The 23,410-nt window shown below is 66.2% G+C and overlaps 2 protein-coding genes across 5 annotated transcripts in view; one reads left to right on the forward strand and one right to left on the reverse strand.

Moving 5' to 3' along the window:
- NPRL3 (NPR3 like, GATOR1 complex subunit) overlaps positions 1 to 15,153 on the forward strand; it is a 38,889-nt gene extending 23,736 nt beyond the window's left edge. For all 3 annotated transcript variants that reach the window (XM_080830184.1, XM_080830185.1, XM_080830186.1), the window contains 7 exons: positions 5,529 to 5,666; positions 6,608 to 6,764; positions 9,753 to 9,859; positions 10,301 to 10,430; positions 12,311 to 12,500; positions 13,195 to 13,387; positions 14,199 to 15,153. In XM_080830184.1, the coding sequence (XP_080686310.1) occupies positions 5,529 to 5,666; positions 6,608 to 6,764; positions 9,753 to 9,859; positions 10,301 to 10,430; positions 12,311 to 12,500; positions 13,195 to 13,387; positions 14,199 to 14,364 (1,081 nt within the window). In that variant the 3' untranslated portion in view covers positions 14,365 to 15,153. The remainder of the gene's footprint in view (positions 1 to 5,528; positions 5,667 to 6,607; positions 6,765 to 9,752; positions 9,860 to 10,300; positions 10,431 to 12,310; positions 12,501 to 13,194; positions 13,388 to 14,198) is intronic.
- On the reverse strand, positions 15,089 to 21,439 carry MPG (N-methylpurine DNA glycosylase). 2 transcript variants are annotated; one of them, XM_080830187.1, is made up of 5 exons: positions 21,329 to 21,415; positions 19,161 to 19,391; positions 18,150 to 18,354; positions 16,726 to 16,778; positions 15,089 to 15,543 (listed from the first exon to the last, which is right to left on the reverse strand). In XM_080830187.1, the coding sequence occupies exons 1-5, from the start codon at positions 21,350 to 21,352 to the stop codon at positions 15,112 to 15,114; spliced, it is 945 nt and encodes a 314-aa protein (XP_080686313.1). In that variant the 5' UTR covers positions 21,353 to 21,415; the 3' UTR covers positions 15,089 to 15,111. The 2 variants fall into 2 exon arrangements, with proteins under 2 accessions (XP_080686313.1, XP_080686314.1); XM_080830188.1 differs by lacking the exon at positions 16,726 to 16,778 and having other exon boundaries at positions 21,329 to 21,439.
- Between the last annotated feature and the right edge of the window lie 1,971 nt (positions 21,440 to 23,410).

Genomic DNA, 23,410 nt, shown 5'->3' on the forward strand with positions numbered 1-23,410 from the left:
GTGCCCTGTGACGCGGTGCACGTGCCTGGGGGGGCCTGCGCCACGGGCCACACCCCACTGGCAGCAAAGGAGATACCCCTTCCTCTGGCTGTGCCGGCCCAGAGTCTCCGTGAGCGTGTATGTCCACAGCCGTGTCCGGCCGCCACCCTGCGCGTCCCCCTCTCCTGTCCAGGGCCTCCTCAGACCCCGTCCGCCGCTCTGTAGGAGGAAAGGTGCCTTCGCCCCGGACGCAGAGCTGTCCTCCGCAACGGAAGCTGTGGCCTGTGTTCCTTCGTCCTGACCTCGGTGGCGGCGGGGGTCGGCTCGGGCGCTCCCGTCCCGTGGTCCCCCACCTGTTTCTCCCGCGGCGTCGCTCATGACGACGCTGAAGTCTGCTGCCCTCCTGTCTTGGGTTGGCTGGTGCTGGCAGTCGCTTCCTGGGCGCCGTCCGGTGCCCGGCCTCCCTCCGCGAGGGTGGGATGAGAAGCGGCGCTCAGCCTGCCCTGGAGATAAACGCCAGACCGGAGCCAGGCTTGCCGCGTCGGAGGAAGGAGTGGAGCGTGACTCCTTGGCTTTGAGCTGCGGGTTGGAGGCCGTGAGGTCCTGGGCGCGTGGCCCACCTGCGGCCTGGACTTGAGGCAGCCCGGCGCCCCAGTGGGCACTGGTTTGAAGGAGGCCAGGGATCCGCGTTTCAGGGAAGAAATGGCGCCCGGGGTTCACTGTTGCGCCCCTGGCTGCTTCCTCCAGCCCAGGCGTCCTGGTGTGAGTGTTCAGGATCCCGTCTCCTCCGGGTGAAGCCCCCGCCCGCCCTTTCCTGTTCCCAGACCCCACCCTGCCCAGTCGTGGATCCCGGGGCCCACCTCCGTAAGCCAGCAGCAGCGCCCTTCCGGTGGGAGGCCCGGGGACAGTGGGGTCCCCCCCGCACCTTGTCCCAGCCTGCCGGTGGCCGTGGCTCTGAGGGCCCAGGAGCAGCCCTGGCCTGGGGCCTTCCCCGTGCCTTGAGGTCTGGCCTGGCCCACTGCTGCAGGGGCCTTAGCTTGGAGCTAAGAGAGGGGGACCAGAGTTTACTGAGTGACCCAGTGGCACAGAGCCGTCTTCTCCCTGGGGCAGCGTTCCAGCGGGGCTGTGAGGGTTTTGTCCGAGCAGAGGTGAGAGCCCGGAGCTTCGAGGTGTGGGGGTAGGAAATCCAGGTGAGACATCAGAGGAGCTGTCCTGGATTGGCTTCTTTTTTTTTTTTTTTTAATTTCATTTGTTAATTTGTCAGAGAGAGAGCCCAAGCAGGGGGCGCAGCAGAGGCAGAGGGAGAAGCAGGGAGCCTGACCCAGGACTCGACCCCAGTAGACACTTAGGCACCTGAGCCCGCCCAGCCTCCCGGGATGTGCCGCTTCACGTAAAACCCACGGCTGTGGCGTGGCTGATTGGCCTGGTGGCCTCGCGGCCCAGGACCCGAGTGTCCGTGAGGAGGGACCGGCAGCTTGAGTCCCTCGGGAGCCTGCCCTGACTGTTGTGTCTCCCCCGTGGGGCTCGGTGACCTCAGCGACTGCCCCACGCATCTGTGTGACCGTCAGGTTGTGTCTCCCGTGAAGGGATGTCCCTGCGCTTCCTGTAACACAGACCTTGAGGCTGGCCTGTGGGGAAGCGCAGCTGGTGGCCCGAGAGAGTGGCCCGCCGCGGTGGTCGAGGGAATGAGTGCGCAGAGTCACGGTGTTGTGGGCCGCGGGCTTGACCGTGTGTGCTGACTGGTTTTCAGAGGTGGTGGGGCCTGTGGTGGGGCCGGGAGGCTCGGAGCTCGGGGGGCAGCCCAGGGCCAGTCCGGGCAGGTGGCCTTGGGAACTCAGTCCTGGTTCATGGCTGCCTCCCACTGCCGCCTGCTCAGAGCTGAGATGCACCAGAGACACCTCCGCCAACGTCCTGGGAAGGCTGCTAGTCCCTTCTTCCACAAAGCGCACTTCTGTACACCTTTTGTGTGACATTTCAAGGTGAGCCCTTTGGAGCCCACTCAGACCTCTTGAATGTGTACGGCGTCCCCGCTGCGTTAGCAGGAAGGCTGGCAGCGTGTGGGGCCAGAGTGTCCGTGGGCGCCGGGTGACAGGGAGAAGGGTGACCGGGAGACCAGAGGAGGAGGTCTCGGCTCTTAGCTCAAGGGTTAGGAGCTGAAATTGTTCCTGCGAGGGTGGGAGGAGAGGGTAACAGAGTAGGGGCCCCACGCCACCTTCTGCCTGGGGCAGGAGAGATAAGGGCGTGTCTTCAAGGCCAGGTGTCGCCTCCTGCGCAGTCATCGCCTGGGGACCCGCGCGTTATCTCCTGTGGCAGACTGGGCTGGGCGACCCTGTGTGGCCCAGAGCCGTGTGGCAGGCGGGATAAGCTTCACGCGGGGGCAGCGCTCTTCGTACAGTGTTTCCCGACCAAACATGACCGCCGTGCAGACAGAAGTACAGAGCGGGAGCCGTGTAGGCGCCAGACCCCTGCTCCGCACCTGCTACGGCGTGGGGAACTACCCCGTAATGCCGCGGGGAGGTCGTTCGGTGACAGGCGGCGACGGCACTCACGGGGCTGAGCGCCGAGTAACGTGGGCAACGGACAGCAGCTGCGTGTCAGCTGCTGTGCGGTACCGACAGATACACACACGAGACGTACCTCCCAGGTTTTCGGAGGGGGCGCCCTCCGTCCCGCCGGGTCAGAGAAACGGGCCGACGTCCGAAACAGAGACGCAGCCGTTTCCTCTCCTCTTGGCTGACCTCAGCGAGGCTCCGGGCTCACCTCTCGGGGCAGGGGCACTCGGGGCTTCCCCTTCCCTGGGGGCTCGTGTGGGTGGGCGTATTCTGCTGGGTCTGCTCACGGCGTCTCGGTGCACAGTGCTCCGTGGGCGCACGTCGCCGCGGGGTGAGCAGTGCCTGGGGGCGTGGAGCAAACTGCACGTGAGAACCAGGGAGCGCCACGCGCGTCTCCCCTGCTCCCGGGAGAGGACCCCGTGCCCGTGCGTGCCGTGGCGTCGCCGAGCTCCTGGGGCAACGGAGCGGCTGCGTGGGAAACAGCAGGAGTGTCAGGGCTGACTCCGGTTCCCTGGTGTGGCCGCCGCACCTTGAGCCTCGTCCTAAGGACGGCCGCTCGGAAGCAGGCCCTTCTCTTCAGCCGCCAGCCTTTCCCCCAGGTGTCCGGGGGGTGGAGGAGCCTTCCGAGCTAGCTTTCAGGCCGCCCTCCCTGCGGCCGTGCTTTCCTCTCTCTTCTCTCTTCCTTTTGTCTGTGGATGCTGAGAGCCTCATCCGCCGGGCGGCTCTCTCGTGCCGTGACCTCGGACTGCGGGAGCCGCCGATGGTCAAGTTTGGTGGCAGCTGTCCTCCTGCCGACGCCCTTGCCCAGAGCTTGCTGGGGCTCCGGGGACCGCCATCTCCTCCGGACTCCTTAGTTCTCTGCTCTTCTGGGCCTTGGTGAAGGGTCCCGGGTCTCCTCCGAGAGCGCGACGCTCATCAGACCCACTTGTAGCTGTCACCCTGAGGGACTGTGGCATCCGCAGCGACCAAAGCTTTGCCTTCTGGCCTCAGCCCCACCTGCGGCCCCCACCCTCGCAGCCGTGGGTGCTCTGACCCTCCCTCCAGGGACGGCTCGTGGTGCAGACGTCCGGGGAGTGCGGTGTGGGTTTTGTGCTGCCTCCCGGCAGGGCCGTTGGAGGGTGTCTGGGAGTCGGGGTGCAGCGGGCAGATTGTGGTGTCGGCAGGAATCCCGGGGGTCGTCGAGGTCACAGATGTGCGTTTTGCTCCCCCCACGGTTTGTTGTCACGAGAAAACGGCTGACACAGATTCTGCCGGCTCTCTGGGTGGACCCTGGAGAAGCCTGTGGTCGTCGCTCTGCTGCTTGAAGCTTCAGGGACGCGGCGGTAGGAACAGCCCGGGGGGGGGTAGGCAGTGAGGGCCACAGGGCCGTCCGCCAGCATTTGTGTGCCCCGAGGGAGGGCCGAGACGGGGCCTTCCTGAGCCCCGGCCTGCCCCACACTTGGACGCATGGGGGCGTCTTGGCCTCTCCGGTCGCTTGGGAATTGCAGAGTGGGGTTGGAATGTGACGGGAAGAAGTGGGCTGGGCCAGGCCAGACCTTGACAGTGGGCACCCATCCCCCTCTTGCCCACCTGCTGGGGGTTTGGTGAGTTCTAGTCATGGGCACTTTGCCCAAGCAGCCCCTTCTCCATTGTGTCAGATCCCAAGTGCTGTTGGCACTTGGCTCAGGAGCTGTGCACCGGGCTTGGAGTGTGGTCAGGCTGGCTTCTCGCTGGAGGGTTTCAGAAGCATCTGCTGGAAACGACTCCTATGTGTGTGGTTCTCGGGGGCGGGGCATATGGGGCCACGTGCCCACTGGGGGACTGCCAGGAACCTGTTCTCTGCACGGAGGTTTCCCAAGGGAGTGTCCCCCCAGAGTCGGCAGCGTGTGCCTTCCTCTGTTCCCGAAATGGTCCTCATTGCCCCCAGGTACCTGACACTTGACCGGCTGTGTCGGGGGGAGTTAGCACTAAGACCAGAGCCGGTGACCAGGTTCTGGCCAGGGAAACGGCACCCTCTAGTAGACAAGTAGGTGCCTCCAGACACGTGGGACCACACGGCAGTCGGATTGCCTGTGGGGCTGGGGCCGGGTCAGGGCCCACCCCACCGAGCAGGTGGTGCTTGGATTGAGACCTGAAACGGGAAAGGAGCCCAGGGCGCCCGGAGAGAGCCCCAGAGGCCGACAACAGCAGAGCGGCTGGTTCAGGTGCACCCAGACAGCCTGGGGTGGGAGACGAGGTCAGGGGAAGAGTGGGCAGGTCATGTGGGACTCCCGGCATTTGGGGGCCTTGGCTGGGACTGCCGAGGTGGGATCTTTGAGGGTCTGAGTAGGGAGGGTGGACGGGGGGCTGGTGCTGAGAAGGTCTGGACCTTGTACCTCCCTGTAGGTAGAGCAGACAGGATTTGCAGATGTTCAAGGTGCGATGTGGGAGAAACAAGGGTTCAGGGGCTGGGGGCTTTACGGGACCCGAGTCGTGTTTGGCCCTGAAAGAAGCAGATTGCCATCAGCAGGGGGGTGGGGAGCGAGAGGTTTGCAGCTGAGGCTGGTTGGCTGTGGGACAGCTGGCGTGCTGCTGGCTTCTGTAGGGAGCTGGGTGCCCTGTGCTCCTCCCCTACAGGACGTATGGGGGGCTTGGCACCCTCCCACCTTTCCCCTGCTGCCCACCTGTCCTTTCCAGAGACGGGCCCCGCCCTCCTGGCCGCCCAGCTGTGACAGGGCCTTCCTGGGCTGTGCAAGGGCCTATGCCGAGGTGGCCCCTGAGCCTCGGACTGACATAGAAGAGGCTTCCCTGAGCCCTGGTGCTCCGGTCGGACTGCAGATTCCAGGGCTCCCCAGAGACGTCTGTGTATGTGTGTGTGTGTGTTTTCTTCTTGGAAACGCCCTGCCGGCTGGGAGGTGCTCTCTGGCCTGGGGCTTCACGTGTGGTTTGCTCGGGCTGCAGGAGCTGGGGGCTGGTGGGCTTGCGAGTGAGCGTGTGGGTTCGTGGGGGCACTGGCGGTAACGGGCCCGCTCTCCGCAGCCTGTGTACGTCCGGCGTGGTGCGGCTGCATGTCAACAGCTGGCTGGAGGTGAGCTTCTGCCTGCCCCACAAGATCCACTACGCCGCCTCCAGCCTCATCCCCCCTGAGGCCATCGAGCGGAGCCTCAAAGCCATCCGGTGAGTGCCAGCCCTGCCTTCTGCCTGTGGGCCCTTCCCCGGAGCTGCTGCCTCAGGCCCCCCGGTTGCTGCCTTCGGAGTGCTCCTTTCTTCTTCCTGCCACAGCCTGTGGCAGGTAAGGCCCTATGCGGAGAGAAGGGAAGGTGCATATTTCGGGGTCTGCTTTTTGTCCAGACGGGACCAGCTGCCCGTCCCGGTGTCCTCTGAGCCTTCTCAGCACTGCCGGGGCGACGAGGCTCTGTGCTCCCGGGTCTTCAGCCCGGGCCTGGGCCGCGCTGGAGGGGCCCAGCATCCTGGCGAGAAGCCAGACTGGGGGAGGAGTGCGCCCTCCCGGTGGTGCTCACCGGAGCACCGCATCCAAATCAGAACTCGGGGGAGCTCAGTGTCTTCGTTTAACTGGTTTCCTGCAAGGAAAGAGCTGAGCTCAGTTTTCGCAACCCCCCAGCCCGAGTAAAGTCTCTTGTTTCCTTAGATACTTCTATGACTAAAAAAAAGGAATCTGGGCACAGTACAGAACATTCGGCGACGAGAGGAAACGGGGCGCTACCTCGCCCTCTCTGCCGTGCCGTCTGTGCTCTGAGTGTGGGTCCTTCCTCCCGGACTTACTCGCTGAGTATCTTTTTATGTAGTTGTGTTCATAGCTGCTGTGGGGATTTTGCTTTTCCATATTTGGGGCTCTTCGTTGGAAAGATTCATGTACTTTTCAGTGAACGCGCGTCTGCCGGGCAGCCCCAGGGAGGGGCGGGTGGGGTCGTGCGGTCTTCCTCCGTCTTGTTCAGGTTACTTTTTCCGAGGGTTGCAGTGACCCCTGTGGGTTTTCAAAGGCCCCCGGACACACCACTGCCCTTCTGTCGAACCGTCCGGTGGCCTCCTCTCTCGGGTCCGGTGTCTGTGGGGCCCGGCGCGGGCCCGGTCAGCTGACCTTGGACTCTGCTCTGCAGCCCGTACCACGCGCTGCTGCTGCTCAGTGACGAGAGGGCCCTGCTGGGCGAGCTGCCCCTCGACTGCGCCCCGGCCCTGGTGCGCGTGATCAAGACCGCGTCCGCCGTGAAGAACCTGCAGCAGCTGGCCCAGGACGCCGACCTCGCCTTGCTGCAGGTGACTCCCCGGGGCCCGGGACGCACCCTCCGTGGGGGAGCGTGGCGGGGGAGGGGGCGCCTCGGGGCGGGTGGTCCTTGGGTGGAGGCGGGAGGTCAGGGCGTCAGGACAGCGGACGGCCTGTGTGCCGTGTCCCCAGGACCTCTGTGTGGTGAGGGGCCCCGCGTGGCCTGCCATGGGGGAATGGGTCGTTCCGAGCTCTGGAATCTGAGTCAGGCCTGGCTTCAGGGCTGGCTTTGTGAACCGGCTGTGGGGCCGACGTCGTCTTCTGTGCCGGCAGTCAAGAGGCATGCGGCCCTCCAGGCGCTGGGGCTTGCCGGGCGTCCCTGTGTGAGAAACCGGTGGCACGTGTGCACTTTGCCGGTGTGGGAGGTGAGGGCCCACCTGTGTGCGGAAGCGGGACCTCGCCTGGGGGCCTTGACCAGCCCCCTTGTGTGCGCGGTGAGGCCTGTGTTCTGTGTCTTGCTGAGCCGGACCCCTGTGCCTGCGGTTTTCTCTTTCCGTGGTCCTGAGACTTGTTTTCGAGGGAGCGCACAGGAGCGCGTGTGAGCTGGGGAGAGGTGGGGGCAGGGAGTCCCTAGCAGACGCCCGCGGAGCGGGGAGCGCGGTCAGGGTCGGTCTCAGCGTGGCTGAGATGCCAGCCTGAGCCGAGGACACGCGGGATGCCCAACCGACGAGCTGCCCAGGCGCCCCCACAGCTTCTGTTGGGGTGTGGGGCCCCTCGGTCCTGGCGGTGGCCCGGCTGGAGCCTGGGTGGGGGCCAGGGAGTTCGGAGAAGCCCGGGAGGAAGCTGGAGGTCCCAGGGCCGTTGTGCCTTCCCGAGTGACAGGACCGCTGAGGGCGGGACCGGGATCTGGGCCCGTGGACACCATGTGGCCACCGGGGGGCAGCAGGACCTGGCCCGGAAGCACGGCTCTAGGAGGCCGAATGCGGAAAAGGAGCCCAGGGGGGAGACCGGCCTGCCTGGGCGCCCCCTGACACCCCCCCCCGGGAAGCAGGCCTTTGGTCTTGGTCGTTGGCGCAGAGGAGGGGCTGAACTCCGGGGCCTGTGTTTCCCAAAGCAGCATTTTCTGGTTCTGCCGTCCAGGCGAGTCCTTCCCTGTGGGTTCCCCATGCGCTTTGTGCATCCCCTGTGAGACTGGCTACGGGTTCTGCCCTCGTGCACCGTCACCCGGACTCCGGGACTGGGGGGACCCGCTGTCCTTCGTAGCAGCCGCGAAACGGGCCTGGTGTGCAGGCGGCTCTGTCTGCGCTGCCCAGCTTGTGTTGGACCCGTCCGGGCTTCGCTCTTCGGAGCTTTCCGGCTTCTCGGTGTCTTCGGACACAGACTAAGCTTGGTGATTCCCCCTTCCCTGCCCGGCCCAGCCGTGGGGAGACCTTTTCCCTGCCATCACCGTCCGCACTGAACGTGGTTCGAAGCAGGCTTTCCTGCTGGCTGCTGGTCGGCCTTGCCGGCCTCTGCAGTCACCCCCTGGGGCCCGAGGTCGGGAGAGCCGCCCGGGGCCCGTCGGAGCCCCAGGCACGAGGCCCCACGAGGGAGAAAGTGTCAGCTTCAGTGTGCGTGTCCTCAGATGACTTGAGCTCTCCGGGCACCCGGCCGGCTCGGTCGATGGAGCACGTGACCCGATCTTGGGGTCGTGAGTTTGAGCTCCGCAATAGGTATATGGATTACCTAAGAAAAAATAAAATCTTAAGTAATTCATGTTCCATCACCGGCAAAGTCAATATTTTGGGCTTTTCTTGTTTCACTGTTTTCCTTTTTTGTTTAACCGTAATTAACATACGGTGTTGTCTTAGTTTCAGGGGTGCAGTGTGGTGAGTCCGTGCTCCCCAAGATAGGCACAGTCTCGCATCCTTTCACCTGTCTCCACATCACCTGTCTCCTACCCTCCTGCCCTGTTTCGGGGTTTCTTGTCGTGATAAGGTTAATATGTTCTTAGAAAGATTCAAACATCAGGGGCTCCTGGGGGCTCAGTGGGTTAAACCTCTGCCTTCGGCTCAGGTCATGGTCCCAGGGTCCTGGGATCGAGCCCCACATCGGGCTCTCTGCTCAGCGGGGAGCCTGCTTCCTCCTCCTCTCTCTGCCTGCCTCTCTGCCTGCTTGTGATTTCTGTCAAATAAATCAATAAAATCTTTAAAAAAAAAAAGATTAAAACATCGTGCAGATTAGAAGCACAGAGAGTCCTGTAGTCCTGTGTCACAGAGGTCACTGCTGGAGATTCCTCCGGACCTTCTGCGTGTGTCCCTTATTCACACATTATCTCTGGGTCACAGAACCGGGATCGCACTGTCCATCCCTCGCGATTGGCCACCCACAGACCTTCACATCCTGCTCCCACGTCCTGCCACTGCACCTGCACAGGGGACTTTGCAGGTGGTGAAGGGTTTTTAGGTGGGCCATGACCCTAGGTTGTCCCCGCAGGGCCCTTGTGAGAGATGGCCAGGGGGTATGACCACAGAGGCAGGGAGCGGAGGGAAGTGGTCACGCCAAGGAAGGCTGCCGCAAGAGGGGGTCGGGCAGCTTCTCCCCCAGAGTCTCCGGGGAGCGTGTACCCGCTGAGAGCTGGACTCCAGCCTGGGGCACGAGTTCAGACCTCTGGTCTCCGGAAGGGCGCTCTGGCTGCGGGGAGTGGTGGAGGTGGACACCACAGGGGAGGGCGGGGGCCGACGGAGGAAAGCAGCGTATCCTCGCTTTGGAGCCGGTGTCAGTGGGACTTGGGGTGAGAGAGAAGAGGCAGTGACCGCCGGGGCTCCGGCCGTGTGGGCTCTGGTGTCCCGTTCGCCGGAGTGAGGTGCTGGTGCACTGAGCAGTGTCCCAGCCTCACTGTCGGCCTGGGGAGGATCCTAGGGGACAGGGTCCATGGGAAGTGAGCGTCCCGGACCACACCAGGGACCAGTGATAACAAGGGTGGTTGTGTGTGCTGTGCCAGACGCCCAGGTGGGGGTCGGAGAGTCGGGCACTGTCCTCCCAGCTCCCGCTGTCGGCAGGTTTTCCAGCTCGCTGCCCACCTGGTGTACTGGGGCAAGGCCATCATCATCTACCCGCTGTGTGAGAACAACGTCTACATGCTTTCTCCCAACGCCAGCGTGTGTCTGTGAGTACCTCTGGCTGCCGGTGCCCAGGATGGTGCTCCCTGCTCAGCCGGGCCCTCACTTGGGCGGGCTTGCTGGTCTCTGCTGTGTCCGTGTTCTGATTGTGGCCTGCCCCGGGCCTGTGGTCTCCCGGCATTCAAAGCCCCCATGCAGGTTCTGTGCTCCCCCACACCTGCTGGCCAGTGGGCGCTGGATGGAGTGCTGGTGGGGGTTGGGAGCCTCGATCTTGACTCGGAGGCTCGGAGGGGCTTTGGCCCCTGCCCATGGCTCCTGCTGCCCCTCGAGGGAAAGCACCTGGGTTTGTCCTCTTGGCTCCCACCCTGGGCACCTGCTACGCTGTGCCTCCCTGCTGTCCACCCTGGGCTCACGGCGAGGGCACGGCTGTCCAGAAATGATGGAGAGGCCTGCTGAGCTCATGGGCACGTTGTCTCACCTCTCCCCAGGTACTCCCCACTGGCCGAACAGTTCTCCCGTCAGTTTCCGGCTCACGACCTGCCCTCTGTCCTTGCTAAGTTCTCCTTGCCCGTCTCCTTGTCAGAATTCAGGAACCCCCTCGCCCCCCCTGTGCAGGAGGTAAGTTGCAGGAGTCTGGGGGTCTGGGAGCCACCAGCCCAGTGTCAGCTCCTCATCCCAGGGCCCTCAGTACTGCTGTCCTCCTAGCCTGGGTTTGGGGGAGGAGGGGGCTTGGCTGTGTAGGTGGTGCCCGTCATGCCAGGGTGACCAGGAGCTGGCTCCCCAGCCGGGCCAGCTGCAGACCGTGGGGCAGTCCCAAGTCCCACCCCAACCCCCGGTGGAGGGCGGCGCCCTGACCGCCGAGAGCCGAGTGGTTAGAGCCGTTAAGAGGCCCAGGTGACAGGAGAGTGGAGACCTCTCCTGAGGGGATGCCAAGTCAGCTTTGTTTCCACTGAGCTTGGGCCCTGCTTCCTGCTCTCTCCCCCTCCATGGTCCAGGTGGCCACAGGGTATGTGCCTCTAAATCCTGAGCTCCCTGATCCCCAGAATCTCCTCCTCCAGGAAGATCTGGAGAGGACGGGCCCGGGACAGGCCCCAGAGGGACCACTGGGGTTGCTGGGTGTGGCAAGGGCTCATCTAGGAAGGTACGAAGTGTATGGGATGAACGGGTGAGTTCTGGGTCAGGTGTAGGCCGGGTCCACATGGGTGAGTTCTGGGTCAGGAGCAGGCCGGGTCCGAGAATGAGCCTCTGCCCTCCTCCTCCGTGCGGAAGGCCTGGGGCTCTGCGGCTCGGGGCAGGGGCGGCGCAGAGCCAGAGCCGGGGTGGGGTGGGTGTTGGGAGATGGGGCTGGGTGCTGTCAAGGCTTTGTTTCCAAGAGGAACGTATCTTTTTAAGTAAGTGTGAGATCTGTGAGGCCAAAACAGTCCTTCAAAGGAAACCCTCTTCCTTCTTAAGTGGTGAACGAGGAGGAGATCCTGGTTCTTGAGCTCATGCAGACGCTGAGCTGACGGAGTTCTGACGGCCTCTTCCATGGGGCCTTCGGCGTCCAGGAACCATGCCAGGCCGTGCCAGCGGGATAAAAGCCGCGCTCTGCATCTGTGCCCCACGCCCCCCGGCACAGCCTTCCTCACGGTCCGGACGGCAGGGGGATTTCCCAGGCCAGGCCTGGGGGACCGCCGTGTGCTTGGTCAGGGGCTCGGACGGGGCTGGGTTTGGTTCCGCGCCCTCCCCGGGAGAGGCGTCTGCTTGTCAGGCCTCCTGCTTCGGGGCCTGGAGTGCGTGCTTGGTTTGACCAGGTCATAACGCGCCCGTGGGACCTGGTGTCTCCCTCCTCCACGCCTGGTCAGTCGTCCCTTCCCAGGAGGGGACTCCCGAAGCTGAGCGGGCAGATGTGCGACCCTCCTGCTCACCCGTGCTCAAGCCGGGCCTGCACGGGGCTCCTCGCTGGCCGAGGTCAGGGGCCGGCCCCCGGCGGGAAGGGTGGCCTCCCTGTGCCGGGACCACACCGCTCATCGGGGCTCCGTGCCCGCGGGCAGGCTTCCAGGCTGAGCCAGGGAGAGGCCTCGGTGCCCTCAGAGCAGCTGCCTGCAGCGTCCTCCTGAGCAGCGTCCAGGCCTCAGCCGGCGGGTCCCCACGGGCCCCGCTCCGTGTGGTGGGGGGTCTGAGCGACGGGGCCGTGTAGTCGGCCCTGCTGCTCAGCTCTGGGCGCGGGAGGCCCGATGCCGGCGCCGCCCGAGTGCCCGGCGGGAGCAAGAGCGGGTGCGGCCCCGGGGCTCCTGTGGCCTTGCGCGGAGCAAGGAGCTGTCTCCACTGGCCGCTGGCGGGTGCTTTCCTGAGGTGGGGGTCGGGCCCCTCGAGCTCAGAGACCCCTCACCTCTGGCGCGACTCATGGGAACCCTTGTCTCAGTCGAGGCCGCTGGGTGCTCCCCGCAGGGGGACAGGGCGGTGGTGGGGAGCAGCCCCCCGCCCCTGCCCTGGGCCACCTGCCGCTTCTCCTGCAGACACAGCTCATCCAGATGGTGGTGTGGATGCTGCAGCACCGGCTCCTGGTACAGCTGCACACCTACGTGTGCCTCATGGCCTCGCCCAGCGAGGAGGAGCCCCACGCCCGGGAGGACGAGGTCCCCTTCACGGCCAGGGTCGGCGGCCGCAGCCTCAGCACGCCCAATGCTCTCAGCTTTGGCTCCCCAAGTAGGAGCCCCCTGCCCCGGGCATCTGTGGGGTGGGTGGGGTGGTCGGAAGGGCACTTGGGCGTGGCAGCGGGATCCGGACGTGGGCACTGCTGGGCGTGAGTGAGGCACCTTCCCGCGGCCACACATGTGCACACACACCCGCCCTTTATGTGGGCCGCTGGGGCCTCGCACGGGCAGCCGCTTTCCCCGCTGAGCCGCTGTCCTTCGAAGTAGGGCAGGAGACCCCACTCCCTCGCCTCCCTGCCACTCTGTGCCTCTGGGCTCCAGAGCAGGGCCTCGTTCAAGTCAGGAGCAGCCTGCGATCTGAGCCCATTTCCCACCGTCCCTGGGAGGGCGGTTGGGCTCGCTGGGCCGGGGCCTGTGAGGAGACACGGACTCTCACAGTCACTTCTTGGCAGAGCCATTGTGGCCACCGCGTGCGCCCAAGGACGCGGTCCATCGCCAAGCCCTGGGTGCCCCGGGCTCCCCCAGGCTCGGGGGCCACGGAGGCTGACCTTACCTTACTTTCAGGTTCAGTGCGAGGACCAGCCTTGCCCAGGGCCCTCCCTTGTCCCTCTTGGGTGGGAGGGGTGGGATGAGCAGGCCTGCCTTGGGGTGTGGCAGCAGATTCCTGGTGGACACAGGGGGCACAGCGGGTGCACCAGGGCGTGTTTGGGGGGACTGGCTGCCCCCTGACCCGTGCCCACCCACAGCCAGCAGTGACGACATGACCCTCACCAGCCCCAGTATGGATAACTCCAGCGCGGAGCTTCTGCCCAGCGGGGACTCGCCCCTGAACAAGAGGATGACGGAGAACCTGCTGGCCAGCCTGTCCGAGCACGAGCGGGCGGCCATCCTCGGCGTGCCTGCGGCCCAGAACCCCGAGGACCTCCGCATGTTTGCCAGGTGGGGGCAGGGTGACCCCGGGGCTGGGCCGGTTCTGGCGTCAGAACAGAAGGCGCGTGGGGGCTTGGCCGGCACGACGCGGCCTCCATCCCGTGATGACCACCGGCCGTTGCTGGTGGCGGTGGTGTCTTGAGCGTGAGGTGTCCCCAGCTGGGGCCTGTGTGCGCCAGCCGTGGGGGGCGTCTGTCGCTGAGACGGCAGGCCTGGGGCCTCCGCCTGTGGGGTCCCTCCGAGACTTCCTGGTGCTTCCCGTTCCTTGTTCGGAAGCTGCAGCGGGTTCCTACCCTCTCGAGGCCTGTGGGGACCTTCCGCGCTGGGAAGGCTCTTAGCCCGGGCTGGGGTTGGTGGTGTCCAGGACCCCCACATCACGGGTACAGACTGTCAAACCCAGCTTTGACTTGGGGGGTCTGCAGGTGTCAGGCTTTTGGGGGGGTGAGGCTGCCCGGGGAGGCCCCCAGTCAGGAACCGCATCCCAGGCAGCTGGGCCCAGGCCTCCGCGCCAGCCCCCCCACAGACAGCCCTAGAGCAGTGACCCCGTCTGGGCCCATAGCCACATGGGAGCTGCTGCTACAGCAGCGTGACAAGCCCCTGGCAGGCCTGTCCCCCTGCACTTCCCCGTCAGGGTGCTGAGGGCGGACGTGGCCTTCAGGCTCGGGTGGCTCCAGGGTGTGAACAGGGCCCGCGAGGGCAGCAGGCCCGGAGCCCCCACCCACCCCTCCATCCCTGCCGGGTCTGCTCAGGTCTGTGGGGCGCTCAGCGCGGACCCCCGCCCGTGGCTGCCTGGCCTCACACTGCCCACCCCTCGCCCCAGGCTCCTGCACTACTTCCGCGGCCGCCACCACCTGGAGGAGATCATGTACAACGAGAACACGCGGCGATCCCAGCTGCTCATGCTGTTCGACAAGTTCCGCAGTGTGCTGGTGGTGACCACCCACGAGGACCCGGTCATCGCCGTCTTCCAGGCGCTGCTGCCGTGAGGCTGGGCCCAGGACGGCGGCGAGGAGGCAGGCTGCTGCCGTGGGTGCTGGGCTGTCCCCCCGCCCCAGGGCCCCCCACGCCCCCTGCCAGGCTGAGCCCTCTGAGGCCTGAGTGGAGTACAGCAGCAGCCTTGGGGCCGTGGCCCTCCCTGTTCTCGTCCTCACCTGGTCCTTAAACAGCCTCGGTGTCTGAGCTGAGGAGACGAGGCTCCCAGCTGGAGGGTGTCCAGGCCTCAGGCCTGCTGGCTTCCCAGAGTCGGGCCGCGTGCTTCTCTCAGACCCTCCTCCCAACCCTGCCCTCATTCCCTGGGCCCCTCCGCTGCTGCCTTCCCCATGGCCACCCTGGGACTTACAGAGAACCGTGTCTGCCACGAGAGCGGAGGAGAGCCTGGCCCGTGCTGTGTGCCCTCTGCTGCTCCCATGGGTCCTGGGCCTTTCCCAGCCTGGCCCCCTGCAAGGGCCCTTGGGTTCACCAGGAGCCTCGTGACCAAGTGGTCACCACCACCACCACCCCCGTCCCGGGACTCCTGCTGCACAAGGGCCTGGGCTGGTGCCTGTCTTTGCGGTGAGTCTGCCCTGGTGCCCTCCAGCCTCCCTCACACAGGCCTGAGGGACGGTGTGCCCAGCCTGCACCCGAGGGGCCTCCAGAGTCCGGTCCTGGAGGGGGAACCGACCGCAAGCACGTGCTGACCCCTGAGGAGACTCTGGCCGAGACACAGGCAATAATGTTTTCTAGACATAAAGTGTTTATTGGGTTTTTACAGAATTAAAAAGCCTCGTGGGAGCAGACGCTCGCTGAGGGCCCGCTCTGTGTGTTCTGCTCAGCTGCTCTGTCCACCACGCTGACCCAGGGGCTGCCCTGGACATAGAAGCGCAGGGGCTTCTGGGCCCACTCTCCTGCCTGGCCGATGCCCACTCGGGCTGCCGCCACCACGGCGGGCTCACTGGTCCCCGGGGCGCTGCACTCCATCCACACAGCTGTGTCGGCGGCCAGGTCCCGCTGGTCGAAGCTCTTGTCGATGGCCAGGGCCTGGCACAGCTTGGAGGGGCCGCTGCACAGCTCGCGGTCCTTGAGGGCTCGGCCCGCGGTGCCCTTGCGGAGGGCGCTTCGAAGCTGCCGCATGGTCTCCAGGCCCCCCAGGGGCTCCAGCGCTCGCAGCAGGACACACGCCCCGGCCCCTGGGGGACAGACAGCCTAGAAAGCCAAGCCTCCCCGGGCTGTTGCCCTCCCCACCCCGGGGTGCACACGGTGCTACGGACGTGAGGCGGCTGCCTTCCTGAGCACCGGACACCGGCTGCCTCCACCCCCCCGGGTGCCCGGGCCCCTAGGTGGGGTGCGCCCCGGAAGCCGGAATGCCTGACCAACCAGCTGGGGACAGCCCGGTGGCTGCTGGTAGCCGGCCTCCTCCTGGCGTGGTCTGGTTTGGAGACTGGCAGCACCTCTGAGGCTGGCAGAGGAAAGCCCAGGGAGCCGGTCGTCTGTGGGCGCGGCCGGCCCCCTAGAGGCAGCAGGCTCAGGCCTGGGTGCCCCATCTGCCGTATCCACTAGGTGTCTGTTGGGCAGGCTGCAAGGTCGCTGGCTCAGCGCAGCCACCCGTGTGCTCGTGGTACTGAGCAAGCCCTGCCCGGGGACCCGTGCAGGAGGAGACGCCAGCACACAGTCCCTCTCCCCTCTGGGGCCCCTCTGCGTATCAGCCCCCCAACCCCTGACATCAAGAGTCACACGCTCCACTGACAGGCGGCCTGGCGCCCCAGTCCGAGCTGCTTTTAGGGACCAACAGACGGACACCCTGGGCCTAGGGGCGCACTCGAGAGTGCGCGTCTGCCCAAATCCCCTGCATGGCTGCGAACAGTATGACAGTATGACTGGACCCTGGCCAGAAGAACCGGGATCGCCCAGCAACGCTGCTCGGACTGGGCCAACCCCCGCCACCAGGGGTCGCAGAGGCTCAGGTGGCCAGCCGGTTTCCACTCTGGGACCTTGGCCACAAGGGCCTCCCCACTGGCATCCGGAAGCCCCGAGTGGACGCAGCAGCCAGGCCCTCTCAAGTAGCCAGTAGCTGGCAAGTGCTGGGGGCTTCGGGACCAGATGCCCCTTAAACAGCCAATCCTCAAAGGACCTCAGGAAATACTCGGGTCACACAAAACCTCGACGTTCCTGTGCCTCTGGCTCCTGGGCTCGTCCCAGCCCACCAGCGTCAGGGCTCCCCGTGGGTGCCACACGGGTGCCTCACTGCACATGGGGTGAAGGGGCAGCCTCTCCCAACATCCCCACACCCCAATCCTGGAGTGCATCCGAGTCCCTCATCCGACGAAAACATGACACCCTAACCTCCTCCTGCCGGGTCTCCCCGTCCTCACCTGCTCGTCCTGTCTACACGGCCTGCCCTCCTGGTGTCTCTGCCGCCTCCACCCTGCGGGCAGGCAGACAACGACCATGTCCTTGGCCTCCCCTCTCCCTCCCTCTGCCTCACAACCCTTGGCCTTGACCCTCTGCACCCACGTGGTTTCCTGCTCCCCCCCACCTGGACGGTCCCATGTCCACAAAGTGACGTGCCACCTCCGATGTGTGCCCTGTCCACTGTACCTCCCCCCACCCCAAAATCCTGGCCTCCTCCCCTTCCTTGTTGACCACGGCCCTGGGCATCGCTAGCCCCAGTGAGTCCCCTTGTCTGAGTTCAGGCCCGCTACACAAGAGCGGGTTGGTTCTATGAACAAGGAAAAGCCAGAGAGCCAAGGTAAGTGCTCCTGAATGACAAGGGGGCCCTCTGGGATGGCCCCTACCACCCTCTGATGTCCAGTCACTCAGCTCACTCAACACCTGCTTTGTGCTGAGCACAGGACCCATCCTTCAGCCCCTGTGGCTCTGACACTGCACGTGTCCAGCTGTCTGCTTGGTGCCATCACAACTCCCCGGTCACTGGAATCATTCAGCAAATGCGTGTGACACACAGCACGCCAGACCCCAAGCTTCTTACTGGTCTCCTCAAGCATTCGCTCTTCTTGGGATGGGCCCTGGCGAGATTCGACAGATACACAGAGGCAGACCCTGCTCCTGGTCAGCAGTGCCCCTGGCAGGACCATGCTGGGGCTCTCCCTTCTGGGCACAGGCCTTCGGCTCACAGTGGGACACAGGCCGTTCCACAGCAGGTGTCACAGGTTGAGCGGGTTCTCCCGGGAGCCCCAGACCAGCATCACTCTGCTTGGCACTACTGACCTCAGGGGCCGGATGATTCTGTGGTGGGGGCCGTTCTGTGCCTCGTGAGCCATTGGGCAGCATGCCTGGCCTCCACCTGCCAGATACCGGTAGCACGTCTCCAGCTGGGATGACCACACCTCTTTGGACGTTGCCTGATGGTGGCTCCCCAGGTGGCAAAACCATCCCCAGTTGAGGACGACCGGTTCAGACCCCACAACCGACCACCTGATGAGGCTCTGGCTTGAGCTCAAGTCAACTCGGGCTGACCACACCCTTGTGTTCCCACAACTCGCCCTCCCAGGTCGGCCCTGGTCACAGGAGATCTCAGCTTTGAGGTCTGTGACCATTGGTGTCCTTGTGGAGCCTGTCAGCTCTGTGTTCAGGTCAGCCCATGACCTCTGTCCATGGGGGGGCCCCAGGCACCTACCACCACCCGGACGGTGTAGCCAGAGTTCCTAAAGCCCCGGCCTAGCTTAGCAGGGACACCCGTCCCAGCCTGTCCTCCCAGATCTCCCAGCTGCCAGTTCAGGGGGCAGTGCCCGAGGCCGCCTGCTGCCCCAAGCCCCGGCACCCCGGCACCGCTCACCTCGGCTGGAGACGTTCATGCAGAAGTACATGCCGTAGATGACGTACACATACAGGGTGCCCGGCTTCATGAACATGCCACGGTTGCGCGGGGTCTGCCGGCCGCCCCTAGAGTGGGCGGCTTCATCCTCTGGCCCCACGTACGCCTCCGTCTCCACGATGCGGCCGCGGAGCTCTGTGCCGTCATCAAGTCGTCGAACCAGCACCTGTGGGCAGTGTGTCTGCTCAGAGCCCGGGGGGGCAGGGGGCACGCTCCACTGTGACAGCCTTCAGCCTGGGCCTCACCTCCCCAGTTCAGGGTGCACCGGGGCACCCAGGCCCAGCCAGGCCCCCCACTGTCCCCCTCACCCGTCCCGGGAACACAGGCCCTGCTACGTATCCTGTCACCAGGGGACAGCCGTCTCAGGCTCTGGCCAGGGCCCCGCTGGGGAACACCAGCACTAGTGAGTCCGCACACTCCAAGTCTTCTCGGCGGGGCCCTCCGTCTCCCTGCCGCCTCCTCCCCGTGCCCCCTTGGACTTAAATGCTTAGCCTGGGGTAAGGCAGCATGGAGGGCACAGGGCCCCAGTGTTGTCCTCACACAGCTGCCCAGGACGCCCAGAGCCTGTGCGGCCCCTTCCACCTGGACTGACCACAAAGGACCACCTTACTTGGCTCCCACCCCCCCGGCTCTGAAAGGCCCTTCTGAGCAGCGGGAGCAGCTGCCTGCAGGGGCCCCAGCCTGGACCGCAGGCCTGGGTGTAGCCGGCTCCACAACGAGTGGGTCAGAGCAGGCCGTCTGCCAGGGAGATGAGCTGGCTGCCGCTGGCTCGGGCGGCACCCTGGGGCAGGGGTGAGGCCGGAGCGGCCCGAAGGGCCAGCTGAGGACGGGGCAGGGGCGGGTGCTCTCGGGTGAGCCGAGCACCGAGGAGAGCAGCGCAGGCCACAGGGGAGCCAGGGAGGACCCGTGGAGCGCTGAGTGTGCCCGAGAACGGAGTCTTCCCCCACCTGATCCCAGGCCACAGGACAATACCTGTCCCAGAAATGCCCGTGCCAGGGCGACAGCGGGTTGGTCGAAAAACTCCGATCCCAGCCGTGCAGAGCGGCTTTTTGGGCTTGAGAAGTAGACGCTGCGCTGGGGGCCCAGGGAGGCAGGCCGCCCCAAGCAGGGCTCTGTAGGGGAGGGCGTTGGGGCTCCGTCCAGGTCACTCCCGGGCTCTTCTGCCTCCAGCAGTCGCTTTTTCTGCCCGATTCTGCGGGAGAGCTGTAACGGGAGCGGACCGACCTCCTGAACGTGTCTGGTGCTGACGTCGGACTCATGGAGGCGAAGGACTGTATTCAACGGCCCGCCTCCTCGAACAGCGGAGGCCACCCCCTCGTGGGTTGTTCCAGGTGCAAAGGGAGTGCTGTACCTGGCGTGTGCAGCCCCACGCTGGGCCCCCGGAGGCCTTGGGAAACGCCTGCGCAGCTCGACAGGCTGTGGGTGCAGTGAGCGAGCAGCCACTCTGATCCGCACCCCACGCACGTGCAGACGATGCGCAGGCTGATGGCAAAGGGCCGCACGGCCTGGGGAGGGGACAGAGGGCACCCGAGCCTAGGACGGAGGACTGCTGTCCTGATTCCCACCCGTGACATGGACCCCAAACTTCCAGTCTTGTTTCTGGAACCTAGCCCTTCGCACCAACCCTAACCGGGAATTAATTATTTTCTTTTATATTTACTTACTTAAGTACTCTCTACACCCAATACGGAGCTCAAACTCACGACCCCAGCATCCAGAGTCACATGCTCTTCCGCCTGGGCCGGCCATGACCTCGATGGGGCTTGGCCAAGACACGCTCATGGGTGGTTGTGTCCTCCACACTCCCTCCCACCTGGCCGCCGTGTTGGCAGGGCTCCCACTGTGCCATCCCCTCCTCAGAATGTCCAGGAAGGCCTGACACGCAGGGGTGGGGGGAAAGGAGAGGGCCAGGAGGTCTTCTTTAATCCAACCCAAGTGCTCAAGGCAGGACCCCTGGCGAGTCCCCAGCTGTCCTCTCTCAGGACCCACGTGTCATCATAAGGAGCAGTGGCGCGAAGGCGAGGTCTCCCAGGGGACACGACCTAACCTCCCACCTGCTACCACGTAGCCCGGGAAGCCTGACCGACACCGTTCTGCGACCAGCTGCTCTACCAGTGGGAGAAGATGACGAGCAGGTGAGCCCCGGGGCCTGGAAACACCCTCGGCAAGGGCTGGTTCTCGGTAGTACCCACATGACACGTGACAGACCCAGTATTTTTAACATTAGTGCTGACGTTTCATCTTGAAAGGAGACGGCCAGTCTACTGAGAGTGGACGCTGACGTGACCGTCTTCGCAGCCCAGCCCATCTGCCAACACCCGCCGTGGGCTCAGACGCTGGGTCGCTGCCACCCGGAGTCTGGCCCCCCGCCTGCCTCGTGGCACTGGGGTCATTCTGGGTCAGGCGAAACCGTCCAGGACTGAGGCCCAGAAAGGCCTCAGTTTCCCTATCAGAGACCTAGAATCTGAACCTGACCCCACACTGCACTCAGCGAGCCCGGCCTCAGATCCTGTACCTGGGCCTCATGCATGGCGGGCTCTGGTTAGAAACGAGGGTTCCCCACAGAGGGGCCCTGGACACCCGGGGTGTCTGCCTGTCTCCTCATCGGAAGGAAAGGAGCCCGCATCTGTGGCCGGAGGTGGGAGGAGGGCCTCTGGCCAGAGTGGTGCACCCCGTGGAGGGCCGGAGCGAGCCTGGCCCGGACGTGGGTTAGTGCAACGGACCCATGAGCCCTCCACCCACACCCGGCAAACAAGGGCTCAGGGCGTCCAGGGCGAGCCTTTATCCGGCTGCCACCAACGCTGCGGCCACCGCGGGTCACTTCTGCGGCAGCCTGGCCGCCGGGCAGGACAGGTCTGAGCCGGACCCCAGGGCGCCGCACGCGACCAGGACACCGGGGCCGGGGGCTGCTCCTCCACCGGCAGCCCCGGGTCGGGCCGCGCCTTTTCCAACAGCGGAGGCGCAGCCGAGCCGGGGCCGCCCCGCCGGGGGCCCGCGCGCGCGTGACCGGCTCCCCCGGAGCCCGCTCGGCGGCGGGGCCGCTCGGGGCGGGGGGGGCTCTCGGCCCCGGGGCGGGTCCTCGGCCGAGCGCGGGGCGGCCGTGCGCCGAGCGAGCAGCGCGCACCCGGGCGCACACTCACCTGCGCCGCGCCGCGCACCGGCATCCCGCGGCTCCGGGCGCTGCGCCCGCGACACCGGGGCCCCGCCCGCCCAGACGCGGCCCCGGAAGTGCCGCGGGCGCCTGCGCGGAGGAGGACGGAAGCCCGGCGGGGCGGCGGCGGCGGCGGCGGGGGCGCGGGGCGGGGCGGGGCGGGGGCGGGCGCGCGGCGCAGACCCGCCCCCGGAGGAGGGGCCGGGCGGGCGGTGGTCCTCGGGTCCCGGACAAAGGCCCGGGGGCTGCTGGGACGCTGGCGGCGGGAGAAGGCGGGGACGGCGGCTGGCCTGGGGCGGGAGCCCCCGCAGCCCGGTGCCCCTCCCAGTGCCCTGCGTCCCGCCCCCACGCGCGCGGGGGTCCCCGCACGGCCGCCAGCCGGGGTCAGACCCCCAAGAGCGCTGGTCCTCGAGGGGCCCCGGCTGGGCGCTGGGGGGCCGCAGACGCTTGGGTGGGGTAACCGGGGGCGAGCGTGGGGGAGGCGGCGGCCGAGCCCTGGTCCTCGGGAGACCCCTTCGTGGACTGCGGCTCCGGGAGGCCCTTGGGAGGAGAGGGCCCGGGGAGTGGGCCAGGAAGGCGGGCCGGGAAGCGGATGCCAGGCCCCTCCGGAAGCCCCTGCCCCCCGCCCGGGTCATCCTCACCGGCCGGGCCGGGGGCCTGTCTGCAGTGCGCCCCGCCCGTGCAGCCGCGCCGAGATGCCCGGAGGAGCCCGCCCACGTCCTCCGCGGGCTGCGGGATCGTGGCCAGCCTCCTCGAGAGGCCGGAGCCCTGGACCCGGGAACGCCCGGCTTGCCGCTGTGGGGGGGCGACCCGCCCTCCACCTCTGATGCTGCCCACCCTGTCTGTAATCTCTCAAGTCGGACGGGAGTCCCCAAGGGCGGTGGCGGGGAGGGCGGTGCCTGGTTCAGAGGAAGGAAGGGCCGTGGGTGGGGGTGAGGGGTCCAAGCACCGGGCTGTTGGCTGGGGACGGGGCTGGGGCTGGGGCTGGGGTGGGAGGGGCGCAATGCTGGCTCCTTGGCTCAGAGACCAGACCTGGAGGGCGAAGGCGGGTCCTAACACCCAGCAGAGCCCCCCCTGCCCCTGTCCTCGTAGCTCCAGGGTCCCCTGCAGGGCCCTTCTGCTGCGGCAGGCACAGTCCCACCCTCCTGGATCACCCGTCGCTGTCCTGGGGAGACCCCTGAGCAGCAGGGCCTGCAACTGGATTTCTGCGACCCTGGCCCCGGGGCGGGTACCAAGGGGCCTCAGAGCCATTGGATACAGGATGATGTCAGGAAGTGCCCCGAGAAGGGTGAAGGGGGCCCCAGATGAGCACAGAGCCAGTCCAGCGGGGAAGATTCCGGGCTCCCACTGTGCTCCTCGGAACAGCCCAGGCGCTCAAGTCCAGCCTGGGCGCAGGCCCAGCAGCCCTGCCGGCCCCCTCCCCTCGGGGCTCCCACCAGGACTTCCTGGGGAGGGAAGGGCCGCAGCCCTCCAGCTGCCTGTTGGAAGCCGCCCAGCTGTTTGTGGCACTGGGTGCCGCTTCCGGGGGTGGGCCCTGTGTCATAAATCCACGCTTGTAAGGCCTGGTGGTGGCGCCCACCCCGTGCTTTCCTCCTCACCCCTGCAGCCGTTCTGCCCAAACAGCGGCGCCCGCTTCCTGCCCGCCTTTGTGCCCCGTCCCCCTCCTCCCCTCCCCTTTTCCTTTCTCCCCGAGGCGGCGGGAAACCCAGGCCTCCTGCTGAGGGCTGGGGCACGTGGGTGCCGCTTGTCCTAATTTTTGTTCTGAGTTCACAAATGGGTGCTGAGTCCTTGTAGAAATCACGGGGAGTCGACTCGTTCCCGGAGGGGTGGCTTATCCCCACCTTGAGAACGAGGAACGAGTGCCTCAGAGCGCAGACCCGGCGCCTAGCAGGGGACACAGAGTCCAGCTGTCCCAGCCCGAGTGCGGGGGCTTGCGAAACCTCTGCAGGGTGGGCCCTACTCTGCCCCGCCCCCATTTCCTGGCTCCTGGTCTGAGGCTTCGCCACGGGCTGGAAGTGGTGAGCCGAGCATTCCCGCGGTGGCCGTGGCCGGCGGGGCAGGCTGGCCGGGG

This window comes from Martes martes, assembly GCF_963455335.1.
Source record: "Martes martes genome assembly, chromosome: 18".
Lineage (NCBI taxonomy): Eukaryota > Metazoa > Chordata > Mammalia > Carnivora > Mustelidae > Martes > Martes martes.

Excerpts from the sequence above, each read along its gene's own strand:
- MPG (XM_080830187.1), bottom strand. The coding sequence starts at position 21,352 with ATGCCGGTGCGCGGCGCGGCGCAG. Across the intron at positions 19,392-21,328 it reads CGGTGCGCGGCGCGGCGCAG|CTCTCCCGCAGAATCGGGCA; the intron begins GTGAGTGTGCGC and ends CTCCCGTTACAG. Across the intron at positions 18,355-19,160 it reads CACGGGCATTTCTGGGACAG|GTGCTGGTTCGACGACTTGA; the intron begins GTATTGTCCTGT and ends CACTGCCCACAG.